The sequence below is a fragment of the Tachyglossus aculeatus genome, chromosome 5, assembly GCF_015852505.1.
Source record: "Tachyglossus aculeatus isolate mTacAcu1 chromosome 5, mTacAcu1.pri, whole genome shotgun sequence".
NCBI classification, from domain to species: domain Eukaryota; kingdom Metazoa; phylum Chordata; class Mammalia; order Monotremata; family Tachyglossidae; genus Tachyglossus; species Tachyglossus aculeatus.
The window spans coordinates 62542143-62558566 of record NC_052070.1 but is presented as its reverse complement, the minus strand read 5'-3'; the positions used below and the strand labels follow the sequence as shown (position 1 = coordinate 62558566).

At 59.3% G+C, this 16424-nt stretch overlaps 1 protein-coding gene across 3 annotated transcripts in view; it reads left to right on the top strand.

Moving 5' to 3' along the window:
- Nucleotides 1-16424, top strand: part of AGRN (agrin) — an 88018-nt gene that overhangs the window by 66979 nt on the left and 4615 nt on the right. For 2 of the 3 annotated variants that reach the window (XM_038746343.1, XM_038746345.1), the window contains 25 exons: nt 281-487; nt 859-1010; nt 1105-1210; nt 1527-1646; nt 2109-2273; nt 2900-3043; nt 3177-3301; nt 3422-3527; nt 4691-5119; nt 5466-5612; nt 6344-6471; nt 7023-7137; nt 7290-7409; nt 9072-9344; nt 9486-9678; nt 9904-10119; nt 10235-10464; nt 10877-11011; nt 11301-11409; nt 11641-11805; nt 11926-12037; nt 12651-12662; nt 13256-13372; nt 13496-13688; nt 14211-14298. In XM_038746343.1, the coding sequence (XP_038602271.1) occupies nt 281-487; nt 859-1010; nt 1105-1210; nt 1527-1646; nt 2109-2273; nt 2900-3043; nt 3177-3301; nt 3422-3527; nt 4691-5119; nt 5466-5612; nt 6344-6471; nt 7023-7137; nt 7290-7409; nt 9072-9344; nt 9486-9678; nt 9904-10119; nt 10235-10464; nt 10877-11011; nt 11301-11409; nt 11641-11805; nt 11926-12037; nt 12651-12662; nt 13256-13372; nt 13496-13688; nt 14211-14298 (3907 nt within the window). The remainder of the gene's footprint in view (nt 1-280; nt 488-858; nt 1011-1104; nt 1211-1526; nt 1647-2108; nt 2274-2899; nt 3044-3176; nt 3302-3421; nt 3528-4690; nt 5120-5465; nt 5613-6343; nt 6472-7022; nt 7138-7289; nt 7410-9071; nt 9345-9485; nt 9679-9903; nt 10120-10234; nt 10465-10876; nt 11012-11300; nt 11410-11640; nt 11806-11925; nt 12038-12650; nt 12663-13255; nt 13373-13495; nt 13689-14210; nt 14299-16424) is intronic. The other variant, XM_038746344.1, reaches the window with a different exon arrangement.

Sequence of the window (16424 nt, the reverse complement as noted above, 5' to 3'; positions counted from 1 at the left end):
GGGTCCCCCACTCCCAGGCCCCTGGCCCCTCCTTCACACCACTGCCCCTGGGTCCCCAGGCCTCTGACCCCCTCCCCTATACCCCTTCTTCCTCCCCCGACCACTCCCAGTCCTGTTCAGTTTCAGCCAAATCAACTTGACTGCTGGCCAAGGGCAGACGGGCCTGACCTTGGCAGTGGCCCTGATTCAGGGCAGATGGCCCTGACTCTGGCAGTAGCCTTGGTCCAGGGCAGGACTCCCTGATGGTCATCCTGAGCCTCTGCTTTCCCCCACTTCCCAGAGACTTGTGGTGCCACAGTCTGCTCTTTCGGAGCCGTGTGTGTGGACGGCCAGTGTGAGTGTCCGCGCTGTGACCCTGAAGGGCAGGCGCCCTCCCCAGTGTGCGGCAGCGACGGGGTCACGTACTCCAGCGCTTGTGAGCTGCGGGCAGCTGCCTGCCGTCGGGCAGAGAAGATTGAGGAGGCTCGGGCGGGGAGCTGCGAAGATGGTGGGCAGCTCCCAGGGGCAGGTGGGCTGGGGGTGGGGCTGGGACTGTTGCTGGGCCAGGTCTGCTCTCTGCCTTGACCCAGGGACCACAGGGCTGTTTGACCCCTGACCCTTTCCCCTGCTGGTGGCTGGAGACACTCAGACTCCCCAGTCTGGCCCTAAGGCTACTTTCAGGATGGAGGGGGGGTGGGGGAGATCCCGATCCCCTCCCGAGAGGGGTCTCTGTCCTTCACCCACCTCCAGCACCCTAAGGATTCACTCCTCTCCCCCAGGGCTGAGGCCAGGAACCCAGGTGTTCAGGGCTGGTGCGGGGGAGCTCATCCAGGCGGGAGCTCCCCTTGGCCACTCCCCTGTTCCCCGCATTATCTCCAGAGTGCGGCTCAGGGGGCTCTGGCTCTGGTGACGGGGGTGAGTGTGAGCGGGAACGGTGCCGGCGGCTCGGGGGCCTGTGGGATGAGGATGCGGAGGACCAGGATGACCGCTGCATCTGTGACTTCTCCTGCCAGACCACTCTGCACAGTCCGGTCAGCCCCGATGCCTGACCCCCGACCCCCGGCCCCAACCCTCAACCCCTGACCTGCCCCCGACCCTTGGGCTCAGTCTCTCTCCCCCCTCAAGGTGTGCGGCTCTGATGGTGTCACGTATGAGAATGAGTGTGAGCTGAAGAAGAGGCGTTGTGAGAGACAGCTGGACCTTTATGCCACTGCCCAGGGGGCCTGCCAGGGTGAGGGGGGCTGCCAGGGTGAAGGGGGCACTACCATGGTTGTGGGGGCTGCTGCTATTTGGGGGCTGCCAGGGTGAGGGGACCTGCTGTACTAGGGACGGGCTGCATCGAGGGCGAGCTGCTGCAGTGGCAGGGTGGGGGTGGGCTGTTGCAGTTATGGGGATTGTCACGGTGACAGACCTGCCATGGTGGCAAGTGCCAGGGGACCAGGGGCCAGGCTGGAGGCCGGTCTCCCGCAAGGCCTCCCAGCATGGACGGTGGTAGATGGGAAGTTCCCATGTGTGCCCGTTGTGTGATGGCCTGTCTCCCTCCACAGCCTCCCCGACGCCGCCCCCACCCCTGCCCCTGCCCGTGCTGCCCTGCGCTCAGACCGTGTATGGCTGCTGCCTGGACGGTGTCACCGCGGCCCTGGGCGTCGGCCTGGCCGGTTGTCCAAGTGAGGCCCCCTGACCCCCAGCTTGTACCCCTTCCTCCTGTGGCTGGGTGGGGCCACTAAGCCTGAAGACAGGTGTCTCCTCCCTGGCCCCCTCTGTCCACAGAGAGGTGTTCCCTCCCTGCTCCCTTGTGTCCACAGAGAAGTGTCCCCTCCCTGGCCCCTTGTGTCCACAGAGAGTTGTCCCCTTCCTGGCCCTTACTGTGTCAGTCATGTGCCAGCAAGAATGTATTTCCATTCCTCCCCAACACTCACCCTAAGTCTCCCGCTGCTGTGCCACCCCATACCTTGAGAGCTGGTTCCAAATGGGGAAACTAAGTCTGGGAAGGGATGGAGCTGGATCCCAGCATCTCCACCTCAGAGCTTAGTCCCCAGCCTTGCCCACTGCCACTCCTGTGGTTCCAAGGCCCTAGTCAACAGGGACAGGTCTGAGGGCCTCTCTGTCTATCTGTCTGTACCCTGCAGGCAGCTGCCAGTGCAACCTGTATGGTTCCTATGGGGGCGTCTGTGACCCAACTTCAGGACAGTGCTCCTGCCGACCTGGTGTGGGGGGCCCCCGCTGCGACCGCTGCGAACCAGGATTCTGGAACTTCCGAGGCATCGTCACCGAAGGGCTCAGCGGCTGCACCCGTATGTCCAGCATCCTCAGGTGGTGGTAGGGGGCGGGGGCAGGGCCAGACGCGGCCCTCTGGATGGGGTCCGTCGGAAGGGCCGGGGGGTGGGCTGAGGATCTGGGTAGGGGGTCCGGGAGGCGGGGCCGGGCAGAGCCGCTGGGGAGGTAGGGCAGAGTGGCAAAAGTGTTCAGGGAGATGGACCATTGTATGGTCTGGTCGGGGGCTGGGCAGGGGATGCAGGAGTGGGTGGGTGAGGGGAGTTGGGCCTGTGCCATTCCTGCTCCACAAACCCAAACAGGGCTGCCAGGTCAGCTCAAACAGTCAACCGGCCCCCAGACTCCCAAGGACTCTCCCCACTCAAGGGCTCCTCTGCCCTAAGATTCCGCACTGATGGGTATACCCAAGAGCCAGGCACTCATATTCATTCATTCATTCAATCATATTTATTGAGCGCTTACTGTGTGCAGAGCACTGTACTAAGCACTTGGGAAGTACAAGTCGGCAACGTATGTTCCCTACCCAACAACGAGCTCACAGTCTAGAAGGGGGAGACAGACAACAAAACAAAACGTGTGTGTGTGTGTGTGTGTGTGTGTGTGTGTGTGTGTGTGTGTGTGCCTGCCCCCCTCCTTATCTCCACAGCCTGTAACTGCTCCCCGAGGGGCTCGGTGCGGGATGACTGTGAGCAGATGACCGGTCTGTGCTCCTGCAAGGCGGGCGTCACGGGTATGCAGTGCAGCCAATGTTCCGATGGCAGTGCCCTGGGTGCCAGTGGCTGCCAGGAAGGTGGGTGCTGCCGGGGCTTCCTGTAAGCCTGACGAGAGGGCAGGGGATGGAGGAGGTAGCTGCAGTAATCATGGGGTGAGGCGTTCCCAGGTTAACAGGCCACGAACCAGGTCTCGCCTTGCTCTTCCTTAAGACCCATCTGCCCCAAAGTCCTGCACTGAGCTGAGTTGCAAGTTTGGGGCCACCTGTGTGGAGGTCGATGGTTTTGCCCACTGTGCCTGCCCTTCACCCCTCTGCCCGGAGCCCAACGTGACCAAGGTCAGCCAGGGGAGCCCGGGGGGTTCCAGTGGCAGGGGAGAAGGGCCTGCTGGGTCGGGCCAAGCTGCCAGAGAGGACGGGGGCAAACCCCGCTGTCTGCACTCGGCCCCTGCCCCCCAGGTCTGCGGTTCAGATGGGGTGACCTATGCGGACCGATGCCAACTGCAGACCATCGCATGCCGCCAGGAGCAGGAGATCTCTGTGAAGCACCTAGGGCAGTGCCAGGGTAAGTGCCCCGTTCCCCTCTAGCAGTCCATCCCTCTGCAGACCAGGTGGCAGGGTGCTACACGGGCCACATGGTTTTTCCTCCAGTTCTGGGCCTCCAGAGTCCCAGGTTTCCAGCTAGAGATCCGTGCCCCGAGGCCTCTGGCCCCTTCCCCCCCTCCACCAGGCCCAGCCCTCAGTCAATCAATCAGTGGTATTTATTGAGCACTTATGGTGTGCAGAGCACTTTATTAAATGCTTGGAAGAGTACAATACAAGAGAGTTGATGTACTCATTCCCTGCCCTCAAGGAGCTTGCAGTCTAGAGGGGGAGACAGACATTAAAATCAATTATGGATATGTTCATAAGCATGAGAGCTTAATCGGGGAAGGTTTCTTCCCAGTCCCTTTCCCTTGTCCTCCTGCCCCTGGCCCCCTGCCCCCTGCAGTCATCTCTGCCTAGCCTCAATGGTTGGAAAGGATCTTAAGGACCTTTTCTGTCTCTCCCACTGCCTGTCTCCACACAAGATGACCTCTCTCTCTTTTTTTTAATGATATTTGTTAAGCACTTACTATGTGACAGGAACTGTACTAAGCTCTGGGGTAGATACAAGCTAATCAGGTTGGACATATTCTCTGTCCCACGTGGGGCTCACAGTCTTAATCTCCATTTTACAGATGAGGTAACTGAGGCACAGAGAAGTTAAGTGACTTCCTCAAGGCCACACAGCAGACAAGTGGCAGAGCCAGGATAAGAAGCAGTGTGGCCTAATGGAAAGAGCGTGGGCCTGGGAGTCAGAGACCTAGGTTCTAATACCAGCTCTGTCACTTGCTGTGTGAATTGGGCAAGTCACTGAATTTCTCTGTGCCTCAGTTCTCCTGTTGGCCCTCCTACTTAGACTGTGAGGCCCTTTTGGGCAGGGGCTGTGTGCTGCCTAATTAACTTGTATCTACCCCAGCACTTAGAACAGTGTTTGACACCATAGTAAATGCTTAACAAATACCATATTTATTAAAAAAAAAATAGGCCCCAACCAATGCTTTATCCACTAGGCTTCTGCCCTCTTCCAGCCTGTCCCCAAGTCCCCACTCTGGACACTCCCACCCCTCTCTGTCAGGGTGGTCTTCCCCAAACCTAACCCTACTCCTTCCTGTTGCGGAACACCCCAATCTGTATCTCTTCCAGAATCCGTGACTCATGGAGCTGTGCCCACACAACCAGCCACAACCATACCCATAGCTCTGCCCACACAGCCCCCGGACCATCCCCACCCCCGGGCCCCGAGACCCACAGCCCAGGACCCTGAGCCCCCAGCAGAGCCCAAGGTGCCAGAGCCAGGGGCCACAGTGCCAAGGACCAGGCCGCCCGGGACCACTCCCCATCCGTGGCCCGCCACCCGACGGATCACCACAGCCCGGCCCTCCACCCCGGCCTGGACCACAGCTCGCCTGCCCATCCAGGCCCGGACCACGGCTTGGCCGCCCCTGAGTGCTCCCATGGTATTGACCCCGCCCCCACCACCAACATTCAGCGAGTCAGAGTCAGGCAGCGCGGAAGGCAGTGGAGATGAGGAACAAAGTGGTGACCGGGAGACCAGTGGAATGGGATCTGCAGGTGAGGCTAGGCCTAGTCCCCTCCATACTCCCACCCAGACCACAGCATCCTGGGCCCCCAAAATTGGTGCTGTTTGCCAGGACTATGCCTACGGGTTGGCAAGAGGAGAATGGAGGGATGCCTCGGTCAGTGGATAAGCCTACGTGGTCACCTTCAGTCCATACATGACCCGCCCAGTCATTTCGTCTGGTCAAGGCCTGTGTTTGCCCATCCCCATGCCATCCCAGGCTCCTCAGTGCCAGGGGCCTCACCTACCTCTCCCAGTTTCCCAGCAGTCAGCCTGATCCCTTGGCAACTCCCCATGCTGACACCCACCTTCCCCCACCCTCCCACCTGTGCGGAGCAGGGCAGGAGGAAGAGAAAGAGAGGGAAGAAGAGAGCAGGACAGTGCCCACACCCGCTGTAGAGAGAGCTTCATGCTACAATACGGCCCTGGGCTGCTGCTCAGATGGGAAGACAGTGGCCGTGGATACCGAGGGGACCAACTGCCCAGGTGAGGGTGTGTTCACCTGGACACTTCACTTGGTGGGGGGACAGGGAGGGCGGGACGGGCAGGCCTCGGGTGGCTAGAGCTCCGACTGCCCAGATCCCTGGGGAAGAGGGATGGTCATCTCCCCCACCCATCCACTTCCTAGTGGGCACTGCCAGTATGAGAGCCTCCTGCCCTGTCTCCATGCCTCTCTTCTACCCCTACGATACCTGGCACAGCCTCCACACAGGAGGCACCATTTTCCTGGGCCAGGGCAGAGCAGGGCTGGAGAGGTGAGTGGAGGGCCAGATCGGAGGGGAGGTCTCCTGGAGAGCCATTCTGGGCTGGGTGGGCCTTGGTGTGCGTATGTGTGTGCCTGGGGGTGCCTGTGTGTCCTATCCCTGCATGTGTGCACTGGATGTGTGAGCAGCCCATCCTCCTGCCCCCATCTGGGGGTGAGGTGGCAGCCGGCAGTTCTGTTTAACTTTTCTCTCTTGTCGCCCAGCCAGTCCGGGGGGGTTCAGCAGTCCTGGCCGGAGCACAGAGGACTCAGTCTGGTACCCCCCTGCCCCGCCCTCCCCTTGTCACTAACCCCCTCCATGCCCCCACCAGAGCCATCCACTAACCCCCATGACACTTTGCTGCCACATCTCTGCGCCTGCCCGGAGAGGCCGGTCAGAGGTCAGTGCTGAGCCGGGGTGTCCGGGAGGGCTCTCACGGCCTCTCCCCCCCACCCCATCCCGCCCCCCCCGCAGCTACCAAGGTGTTCCCGGGGGTCCTCGTGCTGGAGGAGGTGGAGGGACAGGAACTGTTCTACACTCAGGAGATGTCGGACCCCAAGTCTGAGCTGTTCGGAGAGACAGCCCGGAGCATTGAGGGCGCGGTGAGCTGGTGCCCCACCTCAGACCTTGCCCCTGCCCGTGCCTGTGCCCCTACCCTGCTCCAGTACCTGCCCTCACCCCACATCCTGCCCCTGCCCATGCCCTGCCACAGACTCTGCCCCTGGCCTGACCTGCTCCAGCCCCTGCCCTCACCTCACATCCTACCCCTCCTCAGCCCCCTCCCTGCCCTGTTCTGGCCCTGCTGCAGTCCCTGTCCTTCCCTGGCCCAGCCCCTGCCTTTCCCTGCCCTTATCCCTACCCTCACCCCAAGTCCTGCCCTTGTCCAGGGTCCCAATACTACCACTCCCCCTTGCCTGCAATGGAAGGGATGTAAGTTAGACTTGGGAAAAGGGTCTGAATACTTCTCCCAATACCTCTCCTGCTTCTCCCCACTTCCATCAAGCAGGGCAACAGTGGGCTCAGGGACTCATGGGGGTCGGGTGGGGGAGTGTGGCCCCTCGGCAGAGGTCCAGTAAATGTGGGAGACTCGTGGGGGCTGCCAGCCTGGGTTGTGGACCGGGCCTGACCCTCAGCCCGGGCATCTGCACTGCAGCTCGATTACCTGTTCCGAAACTCGGACGTCAAAAAAGACTTCCGCAGCGTCCGGCTGCGGGACCTGGGGCCAAGCGGCTCTGTCCGCGCCATCGTGGATGCCCACTTCGACCCCAGTGAGTACCCGCCCCGGGAGAGGGGCCACTGATCCCAGCAGGGGGTGACCGGGGGCGGGCCTGGGGTTGGGGAGGGGCCATAGGCCACTTCCTGCAATCCCTGTAGCTTCATCACCACCCCTGTCTCTGCCACACTCTGCCCATCTCCCCAGCCACAACCTTCACTGCCCCCGATGTGGCTCGGGCCCTGCTCAAGCAGATCAGAACGTCCAAGAAGAAGGCCATTGTGGTGAAGAAGCCACAGCAAGAACACGTGAAATTCATGGACTTTGGTGAGCTCTCAGTCCTGCTCCTGCCCCCTCCCCAAGCCCTATTCCCTTCCCCTAGTTTCGGTCCCGTCTCCCAGACTTGCTTCTCTCCCTCCATAACCACCTCCCCTCCTTCCATAACCTGCTCCCCGTACCCACTTTTCCACAAACGCTCTGACCCTGCATTAAAGACATCCAGGACTCTCGACATTAGAGCCCTGGCCCAGGCCCCCAGATCCACAGTAGTATTTCTGAGGAGGGGGGCTCTCCTCCTTCCCTTTCCTTTTGGCCCCCTGACCCATTTTGCCCATATCTGGCCCTGGGCCAATGAAGATTCAGAAGAGATGCAGAAGGGGTTGGCTATAGGGTAGAGCCATTGGTCAGGGATCTGACCACAGTGACCCTGGTCAGAACAGAATTTTGAGATCTCCTATCTGTTCCCATCTGAAGGCTGGATATCTCTCCCGTAGCCCCAACACCTTGCTGGAGACCTCTCCCAGACCTGGGGGAGGGGTCTTCTCAGAAACCCCTGAGAAGCAGCATGGCCTAGTGAATAGAGCAAGGGCATGGGAATCAGAAGGACCTAGATTCTAATCCTTGCGCTGCCACTTGTCTGCTGCATAATTTTGGGAAATCACTTAACTTCTATGTGTCTAGGTACCTCTTCTGTAAAATGGGGATTAAGACTGAGCTCCATGTGGGACAGAGACTGTGTCCAACCTGATTTGGTTTTTTTGTTTTGTTTCTTAAATTGCATATTTTTAAGCTCCTACTTTGTACCAGGCACTGTACTAAGTGCCGGGGTAAATATAATCTAATCAGATTGAGACAGTGTGGCCCAGTGGAAAGAGCAGGGGCCTGGGCGTCAGAAGCCCTGTGTTCTAATTCTGGCTCTGCCACTTGTCTGCTGTGTGACCTTGGGCAAGTCACTTAACTTCTTTGTGCTTCAGTTACCTCAACTGTAAAATGGGGGTTAAATCCTACTCCCTCCTATTTAGACTATGAGCCCCATGTGGGACAGGAACTGTGCCCAACCTGATAAACTTATATGTACCCTAGCACTTAGTGCTTGATACATAGTAAGCACTTAACAAGCACCACGAAAAAAAAGAAAAAAAAGGACATTGTACATGTCTCATGTGGGGCTCACAGTATTATTCCCCATATCACAGATGAGGTAACTGAGGCTCAGAGATGTTCAGTGACTTGCCCAACCACATACACCAGACAAGTGGTGGAGCCGGGATTAGAACCTAGGTGCTCTGACTTCCAAGCCTGTGCTCTATCCACTCTGCCATACTGCTCATTTTTACCCCAGAACTTAGTACAGTGCCTGTCACTTAATAAGCTCTAACAGATACCATAAAAATAAAACAAAACCCACCCCTAAGATCAGGAAATCCTCCGTGTTGTCTAACTCAGCCTCTTCTGCTGCAGCCAACCCTCCTCCTCCTGCATTGCCCCTTGAGGTTGAGTGGGTTATTTGCTTCTCCTGCCCCCCCGGAAGGTAGGTGAAGCTGCCAGTGACTCCTGCCAGACCTCCAGGACCACTTCCCTGCCCCGTTCTCTAGGGAGAATTCAGGGATCAGAGGGAATGCTGGGCAAGGAGATTCCTCTGCCCAGGCCCACCCCCTTCCCCTCCACCTCAGCTCTGGCACCATCCAATACCTACCCCCTCTATTTCAGACTGGGTGCCCACACTTTTCACCACCACGGCCACTACTACAGCCAGCGGCACCACGAGCCCTCATCGGACCACCCGTCCCCCGGGGACGCCCCGGGCCTTGTCCCCAGGCCATCTTCCGGCCACCACCCCCCACCATCTAACTGCCACCAGCCGGCCCACCCCTCAGCCCTGTGACTCGCACCCCTGTCTCCACGGGGGCACCTGCCACAATGAGGGCAAGGACTTCACCTGTGACTGCCCAGCTGGCTGGGGGGGTGCTGTCTGTGAGCAAGGTGGGTGGCTGTGGAGGCAGGGGGAGGGGTCTCTGAACCACCACATCCAGCGGGGGAGAGAGGGCTTGCCTCCATGTGGCCCTCAGGAACGGGAGGCAAGGGGAGGGTCTGAGCCTTGGCGGACCCCCTTTCCCATTTCAGCTGTGCACTATTCGATCCCGGCCTTCGGTGGCCAGTCGTACCTGGCCTTCCGGGTTCTGCGGGCTTACCACACCGTGCGGGTGGCCATGGAGTTCCGGGCCACGGAGCCGCAGGGCCTCCTGCTGTACAACGGGCAGAATCGGGGCAAAGACTTCATCTCCCTGGCGCTGGTGCGGGGCTTTGTGGAGCTCAGGTGCGGGGAAGTGGGACAGGGAGGGCTGGCTTCAGGTTGCCCTTAAGCTACTACCCGATACCCATACCTACCCAATACCCACGCAGCCTCATGCTCGCTCAATCTTCCCTTCTCCATGCCCACTCAGAGCCCCCGGTACCCATTCAGCACTCCCATGCCCAATCAGCCTCCCATAAGGCCCCCTCCATGCTAGAACCAAATGCCTCCTCCCCTGTCTTCCTACAGGTTCAACACAGGGTCGGGCACGGGCACGGTAACCAGCAAGGTGCCTGTGGAGCTGGGCAAGTGGCACCAGCTGGTGGTGAGCCGGAACCGGCGCAGTGGGTCCCTATCTGTGGATGGAGAGCCCCCCGTGACCGGCGAGAGTCCCATTGGCACTGACGGCCTGGACCTGGACACTGACCTGTTTGTGGGCGGGGTGCCAACTGACCAGTTGGCTGTGTGAGTCTGGGGGAGGGGAAGGGGTGCTGCCTTGGTGTTTCACCAAGGGGACTGGTGAAGGGGAGGGAAGTGGGACCCAGGCCCCACTGAGCCCACCTGTCTCATCTCCGCACAGGGTGTCTGAGCGCACAGCGGCCACGGCTGGCCTCAAGGGTTGTGTCCGCCTGCTGGATGTGAACGACCGGGGCTACGAGCTGCAAGAAGAAGGCAGTGATGTCCTCTATGGCTCTGGCGTTGGCCAGTGTGGGGACAACCCCTGCCAGCCTCACCCCTGCCACCATGGGGGCACCTGCCACATCCTGGAGGCTGCCAAGTTCCACTGTTTCTGTCTGCCTGGCTACACTGGTGCGGGGATGGGACGAGGCGGGGTTCTGATGTTGTATGGGCCGGGGATGGGGGCCCTATCTTCCTGGCTACACCAGTGCCAGGTATGGTATGGGTATACTCCCATGGATATGGGAGTAAGGCAAGGAAGGGGCAATGGAGCTTGTCTTCCTGACTAAACCTGGGAGTGGAGTGGGGCCAGGGGCAAAGGAGTCTGGCAGAGGGGACACTGGCCCACATGAATCAGTACTGGTGCAGCCACTTTATCCCTACAGCCTCTGCTGAGGTGGAGCTCAGCTGCCACTTACCCAGTACCAATCTTTCCTGGTGGCCTGTCAGACCTGAGCCCTGGCCAGTGCCTTGGAGGGGAAGGGTCAGGGAGGGGCCTGGGTCAGACTGACCTCCTCCCCCATGCCCCTGCCTCCACCCCCAGGTCCCACCTGCGCTGATGAACACGACCCCTGCCAGCCCAGCCCGTGCCACGGAGCTGCCACCTGCCTGGTGCTGCCTGACGGGGGGGCCAAGTGCAAGTGCCCCATGGGGCGTGAGGGCGAATTCTGCCAGATGGGTGGGTCCTGGCATCACTGGGGCAGGAGGTGGGGGCGGAGAGGGTGGGCAGGAGGAGAGACCCAGCATTACCCAGGGAGGGTAATTACAGAGGGGTCCCAGTGTTACCTGATGGGAGGATGAGGGGCCCAGGAGGAATGTGGTGAGGCCTGAGTGATGGGTCCGGGGGCAGGGAGAAGCTGCTCCGGGGCCAGTGCTGTGACAGGGTTGGGGGCGGTGGGCTCAAACAAGTCTACCTTGGGCAAGCAGAAGTTCACTTCAGCCATGATGTCCCCTCTTCCCTTCCACAGTCACAGATCAGGACCAGGAGTTGGGTCACACTGTACCCTTCCTCCCCGAGTTCAATGGCTTCTCCTTTCTGGAGCTGAAAGGGCTTCACACCTTTGGGGGTGATGTAGGGTGAGTGATTGTGGGGTGAGTGATCCAACCCCCTCCCTCCCCTAGAGGGCTAGAAGGGGCTCGGGCATAAGTAGGCTGGGGAAGGGGACATGGGAGTTGCAAGCTGCAGTAGAAAAACCTCACCTCTTGGACCCTGCTGAAGTGGGCTGAACCGGGCCTGGGGGGCATCCAGCCCAGAGGCAGGGGCTTGGAGAGCATGACCTCTGACTTCTGGGCGGGCTGGCGGTGCAGGAAGAAGATGGCAATGGAGGTCATCTTCCTGGCCAAGAGCCCCAGTGGCCTCCTGTTTTACAATGGGCAGAGGACGGATGGGCGGGGAGACTTTGTGTCCCTGGCACTACACGACGGGCACCTAGAGTTCCGCTACGACCTGGGCAAAGGGACAGCCGTCATCCGGTAAGCCAGCCCACCCTGACCCCTGCCCGCTGGGCTTGGGGCCCGGTCACTGACAGGGACCCTGTCGTGCCTCTGCTGGGGGTCTGGGGGGAGTCACTCACCCCTTCTTTCCCCGGCCAGGAGCCGGGAGCTTATTACCCTGGACACCTGGACCAGCGTCTCCCTGGAAAGGAATGACCGGAAGGGTGTCCTGCGGGTCAACGGTGGGGAGAGAGTCCTGGGCGAGTCACCGGTCAGTCCTGGTGGAGTCTGTTCATTTGTTTACCCCTGACTGGGAGGTTCAGAGATTATGGGTGGGGGGAGGCTGTCAGTGAGTTGGGGGTAAGGGTGGGGGTGGGGCCAGGGGGCCCGAGGGACTGGGAGCTGGAAACAGGCTCCTGGGGTGTTTGGGTCCAGCCTGGCCTGATGCCTGCTTCAGGCAGGATATCCTACCCCTTCGCTCTCCTGCCTCACAATCCCATCCCCCCAGGCCCGGGACCCCCGACCCTGCCCTCAGGTGCTGCTGGTTCCCTGTGGCCTTTCCCACATTCTTCCCTGTCTAGAGCCTGCTGGGGAGGGAGGTGGGGCTGGGGTTGTGGGGGCAGGAGCTAGGTCCTTGCCTGCCTCCCCCCTCCCTTACCTCCTCTGTCACCCCCTGGGAGCTCTTTCTGCCACACCCCTGCCTGCTGGACCAACACACTGATCTGTTTTCTCTTCCCCCACCCTCCCGCTCCCTGCTTCTCCTTCTCCCCTTCTCCTCTGCCCTCTACCCTTTTCCTCTTCCCCCTTATCCTCACCTCCCTCCCCACCTCTTGCTCTCTCTCCTTTCCCACAATGTCATGTTTCCCCGCTGTCCTGGATTTCAGAAATCCCGTAAGGTACAGATAAGTATGCCCCCCTGCCTGCCCCTCCCCTCATCGCTGTCTCCGTCCCCTCCTCACCTCCCTTTCACCCCGTCCACCAGCCATTTCTGGTCTGTAGAGTAGCCGCTGCCTGTGCCCGTCTGTTCCCCTGCCCACCCCATTTTGTGATCTCGCTCACTCTACAGTGACTCCATCACCACCCAGTCATTTCTGCCCTTTTCTGTGTGATTAGCTGTATAGCTAGATGCATGGGGCGTGCCTGGGGTTGGGGCACTAGGGTGGGCCTGGGGTGGGCATAATAGGGACTCAGGATGGGCACTAGGGTGGAAGGCAACTATGCCCTGAAAGCAAGGGGTCTCTTCAGACCCCCACCTCAACAGATGAGCGGTGGAGGGTGGGGGAGAGGGAGAAGGTACTGTGCTCACTGGCTGGAGGGAGAAGAGCGATCAGGGCTTCCCTATCGGGTGTCCCTAACTAGGGGGGCTGCCCCCTCCCCAGGAAGCCCACCAATCTGCAGTTGTCCACCTTGCCAGAGCAGGCTGCAAGGAGGAGTCTGATCGTGCTGGGCCCCCCCCATGCTTCCCCTCACCTGAGGTTCCTCCCCACAGGTACCCCATACATCCCTTAACCTGAAGGAGTCACTATTCGTTGGGGGCGCCCCTGACTTCAGCCAGCTGGCCCGGGCAGCTGCCCTATCCTCCGGCTTCCAAGGGGCCATCCAATGGGTAAGTGTCTGCCAGTGGGCAGGGGGCCAACAGCCAGAGTTATCTCCGGGCTGTGCGTCGTCCAGGGGCAGGGGCCCGGACGCAGCCTCTGAATGTGAGCCCATCTGGCCTCCCCCACCCCAGATCTCCCTCCAGGGGATCCCGCTGCTGACCAAGGCGAACGTCCAGGCGGCTGCTGCAGTCTCCCAGTTCCATGGCCACCCCTGCACACGGGCACCGGGCCAGCCTTGTTACCATGGTGGCCTGTGCCTTCCCAGGCTGGACACCTATGAGTGCCAGTGCCTGAGGGGCTTCTCGGGGGGGCACTGTGAGCAAGGTGAGAGGTGGATGAGGAACTGGGCCTGGGCCGGGGGGACTGGTGAGGAGACTGGAGTGGTTGGAACTGGGGCTGGGGCTGCGGCTGGCCAAGGGGACCCAGGAAGAGTGTGATTCTGATCTTCATCTTCCCCAAGGATGGATTGAGTGACTAATTTTTTGCGGGGGGATGGGTGGATTGACCTCTGGGCAGTCAGGCCCTACCCTTTTAGTCTAACTTCAGGGTCAGCTGCCCACCCATGGGGTCATACAGTCACAAAGGTTAGCTAGACTCGAGCCAGGCCTAGCCTGACCAAATGACTCAGTTCCCTTGCCCCCCTTCCACTTTGACTCTATTTTGCTGTTGAACCATCTCGGGCTCAGTTGGTCTGTATCGGAGACTTGTAAGCTTGGTGTGGGCAGGGAATGTATCTGTTGTGTTGTTATATTGTATTCTCCCAAGCTCTTAATGCAGTGCTCTGCGCACAGTCAGCACCAATAAATATGATTGACTGACTGACTGACGCTCTCTACCCCTTCCCAGTGCTCATCGAGAAGTCAGCCGGAGACCCAGAGGCCATTGCCTTTGATGGTCGGACATCCATTGAGTACCACAATGCAGTGACCTCAAGGTAACCCTGGCCCCTTCCCACTCCCCCATCCCCACACTTCCACCATCTCTCCAGCCTCCAGGTTGTTCCCCATTCTGTCCTCCAGCCCCTGCCCCTCCACTGACCTTCTACCTGCCTGACCCTCCGTCTGTCCATCCATCTGTCCGTCTCACAATCTGACACAGCCCAGGCCCTCTCCCACCCCAGGCAGGCCCCCTGCCCCAGGCCCTGACCCTGTTCATACCCCAGCCCCGTCCTGCTCCAGCTCCATGCTTGTCCCTGCCCCCAGCCCTGGCCCTGTTCTAATCCCTGCCCCTGCCCCTGCCCAGGACTCAGCTTGGAGCTCCCTGTCTTATGTTCTGAGGGCCCCTTAGCCTGTGCTGGCAAGTAGCTACTCACCCACTCTGTAAGCACAGAAAGGAAGGAGGTGGGTGGGGGAGAAGCTGGGCAGGACCACCAAATCCTGTGCCCAGGCAGAGGGTTCCCTGATCCAGTATCACCTCTCTTCTGCGCTTGGGCCCTAAGGGCAGGGGTCTGTGGTTATGGTTGTCTTGCCAACCCAAACCTGCCCAAGGGCTCCCAGCAGGCACTTGTGAGGGGCCAACACCCCACCCCCCTGGGGGATTGGGGCCATGGCGTCAGAGTGAGGGTCCCTGCTTCTTGACTTAGTCCATCCTTGAGTTAGTCCATGAGAAGCAGAATGGCTTGGGAAGATCACAAGCTTGGGAGTCAGAGGTCGTGGGTTCTAATCCTGGCTCCGCCACTTGGCAGCTGTGTTGACTTTGGGCAAGTCACTTAACTTCTGTGCCTGTTACCTCATCTATAAAATGGGGATTAAGATTGTGAGCCTCATGTGGGACAGCCTAATTACCTTGTATTTACCCCAGTGCTTAGAATAGTGCTTAGCACATAGTAAGCGCTTAACAAATTATTATTATTACTATTACTACTATCCTATCCATTTCTGTGGGGTACCTCCTGGTGTCTCTCTGTTCTTGTTCTGTGTGTCTGTGCTTCCTCACTGTGTGTTTCTTTGTTTCCAAGCCAACTGACCAATGAGATCCCAGCGTAAGTAGCTCCAGCTATCCTTTCGGTCACTGGGAGGGTCACCAGGCAGTGTAGACAACATCTAGCAGGGAACCAAAGAGCACAGAGGGTCGGGGTGTATGAAAGTGAGGAGAAGGAGGTTCAGCTACAGCAAGAGGGATTCAGGTCAGGCCCTAGGAAGTGTTTTCTGCAAGTGTTGTAAGGCTCCGAGTGCTGAATGAAGTGCTAAGTGATCTTTCTGGTCTTTAGAGGGAGAGGGTCCTTTCCCTGATCCCTCCCCTGGCCTCCAGAAACTTCAGAGGGGTGGAGGGCAAGCCAAAGTCCATACCTCCAGGTTGTGTTGGTGACCAGCCGGGGAGGGGTGGATCCTGAGCCCTGGGGGACAATGATCTTAGAGTGGAGAAGACCCCCAAACTCCTAGCTGATTTGGCTCATTTTCAGTCCTTACAGATAATAGCTACTGGGGGGCCAGACTGGGGGTGGGGAGCCCTGCTTTGGTTGAAGGAACTGGGGCTAGGCAAGGAAATCCCGACACCATATTCCCCACCACAGTGACTTTCTGCTCTTCCCAGAGGTAGTCCGAGCGTGTGTACGTAGGGTGTGTGTGTGTGTGTGTGTGGTGTGTGTGTGCGCACCTATAGGAGAAATTTCACTGTCAGTGGTGTTTTCAGCTACACATCAAGAACTGTTCTGTATGTGCATTGATCAATCAATGGCATTTATTGAGTACTAACCACTTAAGGAGAGTATAATGCAAAAGGGTAGGTAGCCACATTCTCTGCCCACAACAAGAGGACTGAATGTGAGTGTGTGGAGGGAAGGATGTGGAGGGTTACCTATAGGTGAATTTCACGTCCATTGGAGACTTCAAGTTCATATCAAGGGCGTGTGTGTGTGTGTGTGTGTGTGTGTGTGTGTACGTACATACACATATATGTTGGGCATATGTGTCCCTTGCCCTCCTCCCCCTCAATCCTGGTTGAGTTGGAGGTTGCTCAGGGAGGACCGGGGGACCAAGTATATGTCCGCCCAGTTGAATCTGCAGCGGAGCAGCCTGCTTGTCACTGCGAGTCCCACACCCACTCACCCAATATGTCTGC